Below are 6,977 nucleotides of genomic sequence, written 5' to 3' on the forward strand. Positions count from 1 at the left end.
GGATTGGCTCAAGGGACATTGAAGTCTCTCGCATACGCAGAAAAAAGGGGATCGATAGAGAGAGAGAGAAGGAAAACACAACGACCAAACCAGACGAGCCCGTCTAGGCTCACCCCGTGTCTCCACCTCGTTGTGACACAGTTTGTGGTACAGAAGTTGCCTGGTGCAACTTCAGTTGAGGGAGCAAAGCAAATTCACAAGAAGAAGAGAACAGGCAGCCAGAGCAGCAACGGAGGTTTTGACAGAGATGCAGGCTCGTCGGAATGGCATGATGCGCCGTGTGGCGCGTCGGTACGCCCGTGTGCCTGGTGAGCACGGTGACGCGAATGCACCTCCCTTCTATCCCATCGCCATCAACCCCGGCTGGTGGGGTCAGCCTTTTGCCAAGGTGAAGGATGGAAAGAGTCAGTTTCTTTTTTTCTTTTGCGCCATCTTTCCCGTCGCCTTCTACTGGACTTTCGACGTCACGTTCGGCCAGCGCACGCGCATCGCTCAGGTTGGCAAACGGGCTATGGCCTCCAACTTTCTTTTTAGGCAGCTCGACCTGGATGACCCTGATCACGCTATCAAGTACGAGCAACTGCAACAGGAAGTGGCAGAGAACAAGCTGAACGTCCGCTGGGGCGGCACGAACTTCCTAGCTAGCTACCTTTGGCAGCCAGGCGATCCAGAGCCGGACATCCGCCGCAAGGAGCCCCCCGCGCATCACCCTCATCACTAACGCAGCTCCCAATGGAGTGCGAGGAATGTTGAGGCTTAGGGAGAGGGGGGGTCGTCGTCCCGCGTCGCGCGTTTGCGTACGAGGTGACCTCTGTGTTCGCCGTTGCGAGAACGTGATTATGTATGTATGCGCGCCTGCCTGTCCTGTTGGTTACGAGTATGCCAAGGCTTTGGTGCCGTTGTTGTTGTTGTTGTGTGTTGTCTGAGTGACTGTGTGTGGAAAGGGGGGGAGTCTTATTTGTCTTGTGCTGCAATCGAGAGCCTTCCAAGAAGACAGAACGAGGCTTGGGGGGGCGTGGGAGAGTCAAGGAAGGAAGAGCGGACTACACGGCACGTGTGTCCGCTGTCATTCCCACTGCTGCAACACACACGGAGAAACATGTCAGGGCCAAACGGCACAGGCGACAGTGCTACAGCTGACGTTGCTGCTTTGTGTCGCCAGTGACAACGCACCGATGCTATCGGCCCCTTTACCAGCTCGGCAATGGAAGTGGATCGCGGGCGCGCGCACTCAGCTCTCCCTCCACAGCTTTCTCCCTACACTTTCCCACCTCACCCGTGTCTTTCTCCTTGATCGGCTTGTGCGTTCTCTTGTCTTCCATTTTCTGCCTGCTGCTTCGTTGTCCAGTACCTGCCTTGGGTCTTAGCGTCGAGCGTTCCTCGCTCATCTTTTCCCTACTCACTAGGCTGCGCAACCATCTCAGCAAAATAGCGACGTCAAAACGGCAGAAAGCAAAGTCAGGTAAAGGCTCGCAAGCAAACAAGGTGCGACGACAACGACCGTTGCGCGGTGTTCTCAGCGCTACGCCTCTGTACTTCACATAGAAGGGTATGTGTATCGCGCACGCGCCCAATCTCGCGCGACGAATGAGGGGCCTTCGTGTGTACAGTCCGCCAACACGGAGGCCCCCTGTGTCACGAGTGCGAAATCACCCGCAGGGCCACTTCCCGCTGGTCTTCAGGAAGCGCTTCACGCTGACTCTGCTTCCCTTTCGGCGTACCATTGACGCTCTACACCTCACTTCTGCTCCCCTCCCCCTCTCCTTCTCCTCCGTGATGTTTCGACCCTTCACGGCTTTACTGCGTTCTTCTTGTTGCTCCGCGTCTTCGCCACAGGGACTCCCCTTTTCGGCATTGCCGCTGGACGTCACAATACTAGTTGCACCGCTTTCCTTCTCCTCATGCACAGGCGTGTTGTGGTGGGTTGACACGGGCTGAGTTCTCTAGGACCGTGCGGCCACCCCACCACCACCACCACCAGACACTCCAGGTCTCTCCTTCTATCGCCCTCGCTTCGTGTTGCTCCCTTCTCCAACTACGTACCTCCGACAAGCGCTTTTGGTTTTACTCGACGCGCTGCTCTACCCAATGCAGCTTGAATGTATCGAAGGCCTATCCGTGCGTGTCGCGCTGGCGTATTGGTCGACATCGTTTTTGGCACTCCTGATGCGTCTCTCCTGTGCTGAGTTTGCCAACCTCGCATCGTACGGCGGACATTGCGCACCTGCTACCGCCATTCCAGATGACGGCGAGACCAACCGCAATCGAGATGGAAAACACTCCTCGGCTGTGTCGGCAACTACCCTCACTCGTTGGTGCGCGGCACCGGTTCACTGGATAGCGTCTTCGATGTGGGGCAGGTGGCGCGTCACTCGCAAGCAGTCCTTCATCGCCTTCTACGTCACAGGCCTTGTCACAGGTGCCTTCCTTTTTGGAATTCGTTGGATGGACAGCGACAGCGGTGCTGCCTCCGGCTCGCCCTCTGCGGCTACACTGTCGTCACCGGCGCCGCCTCCCTTCCTCACCTGCGTGCCACTTTTGCTCTTTTCTCTTCACTGTACCGTGCGGCTCACCGAGACGTGTCTAGTCCAGCGCTTCCGCGAGCATGACACCGTGACCCTCTTTGCCGCCGTGGCGGGCATTTCGTTCTACGTAATGGCGGCCATCTCCAGCGCCCCGCCGAGCTACACGCACGTCCCGCGTACGTCCCAGTGGATACAGCGGTTTGTAGCGGTGCGGTGCGTCTTTGGCGCCGGTGTCATGGCACACCTGTCTCTGCAAGCTATTCAGGTCACCACACACACGATACTGGCGCGGCTGCGACAGAGCCCCTCGCCTACGATGTCATCCACAAGGAAATTGCATGCGCATGACTGGGAGGAGGGTTTGTGGAGACGCCTGCAAGCGCGTCTGGCCACCTCTAGCGCCGCCCAACGCGAACACCCGAATGCGCTCTCCCCACCACTGGAGCTGGACGGTGCATGGCGCCGGTATCACCTTCCGTACTCCTCGAGCGTGTGCTTTCAGGTGGTACTGGATCCGCACTACACCTGTGAAGTTGCCATGTACGCGGTGAACACGATTCTTCTGCTCCTCTGCACATTCCCCAACTCAACAACGCCCACCACCGACATCGCTGGTGAAACACTTCGGGGCATGGGGAGCCGCCTCACGAGCGGCGAACCACGGTGGTGGGGCATTCCCTGTACCAGTGCGCCGTGGTTATCGGTGCTGGCTAGCGTTGGTGTCACCGTATTCACTGCCGCCAACCTCAGCATTACCTCTGCAGAACACCGATGCTTTTGGGTGGCTGTCAATGCCACCCGTCGTCTCGTTGGCACTCTGCTGCGAACGATGCTGGATGAAGAGCGGGAAAAACCGCTTGGTAGCGGCGGTGACAGACTTCCAGCAGAAGTCGTCGATGCAACTGAGTGTATGCTACAGGAGACAGTCGTGGAGGAGGTGGTGCCTAGATGGAACCTGTTCCCACTCGTGTGGTGATAGGAGCGATTGATGTGCACGGTGCGGTCGCCGGCCGTTCCTCGTACTCTGGCGGCGAGGCTTGCCAAGCATTCACCGAGACTCTCCATCCGAGGCGATCATACACGCACACGCCGCACCCACATGACATCTTGGTCGTCTTTAAGAGTGGTGGGACGCCGCCGACGTTGCGGCATCAGTGTCGACCGCACTGGCTCAAAGGAGCCAATCATGACTCACTCACGCGATACACAAGCACAGCTCTGCCCGCATACACACGGGGAGGGACGTGAGCGAAAGAAGACGAAAGAGGCGGCACGCGGCAAAAATGCGGGATCGTCGCGCGACTCTGTGTTGGTGCTTCTAGTCCCAAAGGCTCGTGGACGCGTCGCGGACGCTCAGAGCTGCGTCTTTGGTGTGGTTGTGCATTTTAGCCTTTTTGAGATATAAACAGCTCCCTTAGTGCACAACTCATGTCTCTGCTCCGTTCCTTCTCTCCTGCCCCCTCCCTCAATTGCAGGTCTCTCTACAGGCACGCATACGCACACGCACACGCGCGTGTTTGCTGCCTCTCGTGGAATGCGCACCGAGACGCGGGCAGCGGGACACACCATTGATCATCGCCGCCCAACACACACACACACACACACACACACACAGGCGCACATACAAAGGAACGGCGGCAACGCGTCGCAGCAGCTGTGTGTTCGTCCTCGTGTCATTCGACACTCTTACGAGTCTCATCATCATCACTGCAGCACCATCATGCCGCCTGTGGGGTCCGGCTACACCTTTGCGGACTTCCTCCAGCGGTTGGAGCGCAGCCCCGTATCGCACATGTCCCCTCTTTATCACGAACACCGCCCCCTCTTCGTAAATCGCCCTGACATGCTCTCGAGGGCGGTCCTGTCCATATCATGGGAGAGAGGGCTTGCCATCCTACAAGCAGCGTACTACACCCAGCCGGTGGCCGCTGACACGTACAGGGCGTTGCTGGCCCGAATGCTGCGACACAACCGACACGTGTCGAGGACCGGCGCAGGCCAGCTTGTCAGCTGGCAGGCCGCAATGAAGGTCATGAACGAGGCGGTGCTGGCGCACGGCACCTCGCTGCCGACTCGCGTGTCCGTGTCGACTCTGCGCCTGCTCGCCCCACACCGACAGTGGTGCACGGCAATCGACGTGCTTAAGCTGAACCAGGCGAATGGTCAGCTCACAAAGCCTATGCTGCTAGATGCGGCGCACGCGTGTGCCACATCAGCGGCATGGCCCCATGCGGTCAAGCTGCTTATGCACCTTCATAAACAAGACTCACCGCTACTGTTTGGCGCAATACAGAGTATGCGACCGCCGGGCACGACTGCCCTCACAGCCGCTACCAGCGCTCACGCATTACTTCCGGCCGTGCACGACGGAAGAGTACCGACACCAGCGCAGCAACATATTTTGAGCGTCTTGAACGACGTGGTCAGGAGTGTCCCGCAAGAGGTCGCAGTGCGGAGCCCACTCTGCACGTCGTACCTCACTCACCTGCTAGCGAGCACCACGTTGACGCCCGATCTGAAGGTGCAGCGGGCAACAGCAGCCATGGCGCAGTTGCCTTGGACAGCGGCGCTGGCGCTGCTGAGTGACCTGAGCGAGCCAACCTTGCTGACAGATGCAGAGTGGACGCGTGTGCACAATACCGTTCTGCTTCCCTTCAGCTCTGCTGCCGGTATGAAAGACTCAGGCAACAGCACAGGTGCGGTACGGCCGCGGAGGCGGTCGTTGTCCGCGAAGAAAAGGCTGAGGATGAAAAGAGGCGCCTCTTCTGCCATCACGCTGCCCAGCACGGCGAAGCCTGAGAATGGCGAGAAGATCGTGGAGGGAGCGACACCATTCTCTTCCACTTCAATCACCTCTTCTCCCTCGCAAATGCTACCATCGGTGCCGGCTACCGAAGCTGTGCACTCCCACGAGGACAAAGTGGCCCTCGCTACAGCAACTCTCTTCTCTCGCATGCAGCTCCTACACGCGTCTCCCCCGACGGTAGCAGCCATGATGGCCGTTATGGTGGACAAGCTTCCCACGCCAGCGATGGCAACGGCGTTTCTCCAGAGCTGTGCTGCCCATCTAGCGCAGCCCGTGCCGACGTCTTCCTCGGCAGTGGAGGGCCTCGACACCCCTCTACAGGGCAGTAGCACCACCACGGGCTCGGTAGCGGCTACACGTCACCCCGTTGTCCTCAACGCGCTGCTGCGCAACTGCGCGCGACATGAAAACGGCTGGGCCACCGCAGCGCCGGCACTGCTTGAGCGCAGTGCGGCGCTGGCGGCGACACCACCCGAGCTGCTCAGTTCACTTATTCGGCAGCTTCGGCAGGCGAAACAAGTAGCCTTGGCGGTACGCCTGCTCCACGAGCACATCATCCCTTCCGACAGTCTTTTGACGCCAGCGTCGTGGGAAGACATGCTGGAATGCGCACTGGCACACAACCGCGCCATTCACCTGCGGCGCCGTAACAGGGAGAGTGCGAGCTCTCGCGACGGTAGTGCAACCACAAAAACAACCCCCAGGCTATCGGGCGTTCACTGGGTGTCTGCGCTGAGCTGGGTGAAAAGTCGGCAGGCGGCTCCCAGCGAAGATCGGATTCACAAGACGGGCACCGGGCCATCGCAGGGTGCCACGCCACGCCGTCCAGTAGAGGTGGTTGCTCTGGAGAGGCCACTGTCACACAAGATGCTGAGCCTTCTCATTAACATTTGCGTGCTGGGAGGCAGCCCCCAGGGCGCACTGCACGCGCTTGGCTACGCGCGGCGTGTGAACAAGACGGAGCTGCCCCACACATTGCAGATACGAGCACTCCTGTACTGCATGCAGTATGATCGCCCTTGTGAAGCGGAGGCAGTCGTGGAGCAATGCGCAAGATGCGAAGGTGACGCCGCCGCGCTGCCGCTGCGCCACCTCCTGCGGCTGATAGGAGAGAGCAAGGCGAATGCCGACGAAGGAGGTGACGAGTGAGACACCTTTTCGAGTGCGCACGCGCAACTGAGAGACTTTGTGTCCGTCTGTGGAGGGGGGGCGTCTCTCCGCCCCTCCGCCCTTCCCCCCTCCCCTCTCTGATTGATGGCCATGCAGGCGTGTGTTTACGCGCGCATGCCTTTCGCTCTGCCTTACATTCGGGCCTCATCACTTTTGTTCTTCTTCTCGTGGAGCTGAGACTTGCTGTTCACAGAGTCGTGTCGTTTTCCCCCTCTCTACACCCTTCTCGGTCTGTTTACTTTCTGCGTGTGGCGCCAGCAGCGGTTGTCGCAATTGCGCTGGCGACTCCAGGCACGCGTACCGCTAAAGAGTAACACCCAAAAAGCAAGCCAAACATAAAGAAGAAAAACTGCAGCGGCTGCGGTCTGGGCAGGGCTCCCGCACACACGCACACACACCCTAAGGAAGGAGCGAAATAGATCGGGGGTCGCACTCTCGGACTACATGCCATACAGGGAAGCGCGGACTAGAGAGGT

At 59.2% G+C, this 6,977-nt stretch overlaps 3 protein-coding genes across 3 annotated transcripts; all 3 read left to right on the forward strand.

The window, feature by feature from the left end:
- Positions 1 to 247: 247 nt before the first annotated feature.
- LPMP_271510 (hypothetical protein) lies at positions 248 to 721 on the forward strand (the record flags this gene model as incomplete). Its single annotated transcript, XM_010701936.1, has 1 exon — positions 248 to 721. The coding sequence occupies one exon, from the start codon at positions 248 to 250 to the stop codon at positions 719 to 721; it is 474 nt and encodes a 157-aa protein (XP_010700238.1).
- A 1,367-nt stretch (positions 722 to 2,088) lies between these two features.
- On the forward strand, positions 2,089 to 3,501 carry LPMP_271520 (hypothetical protein; the record flags this gene model as incomplete). The annotated part of the gene is made up of 1 exon (XM_010701937.1): positions 2,089 to 3,501. The coding sequence occupies one exon, from the start codon at positions 2,089 to 2,091 to the stop codon at positions 3,499 to 3,501; it is 1,413 nt and encodes a 470-aa protein (XP_010700239.1).
- A 744-nt stretch (positions 3,502 to 4,245) lies between these two features.
- On the forward strand, positions 4,246 to 6,480 carry LPMP_271530 (hypothetical protein; the record flags this gene model as incomplete). The annotated part of the gene is made up of 1 exon (XM_010701938.1): positions 4,246 to 6,480. The coding sequence occupies one exon, from the start codon at positions 4,246 to 4,248 to the stop codon at positions 6,478 to 6,480; it is 2,235 nt and encodes a 744-aa protein (XP_010700240.1).
- Between the last annotated feature and the right edge of the window lie 497 nt (positions 6,481 to 6,977).

The sequence above is a fragment of the Leishmania panamensis genome (assembly GCF_000755165.1).
Source record: "Leishmania panamensis strain MHOM/PA/94/PSC-1 chromosome 27 sequence".
NCBI classification, from domain to species: domain Eukaryota; phylum Euglenozoa; class Kinetoplastea; order Trypanosomatida; family Trypanosomatidae; genus Leishmania; species Leishmania panamensis.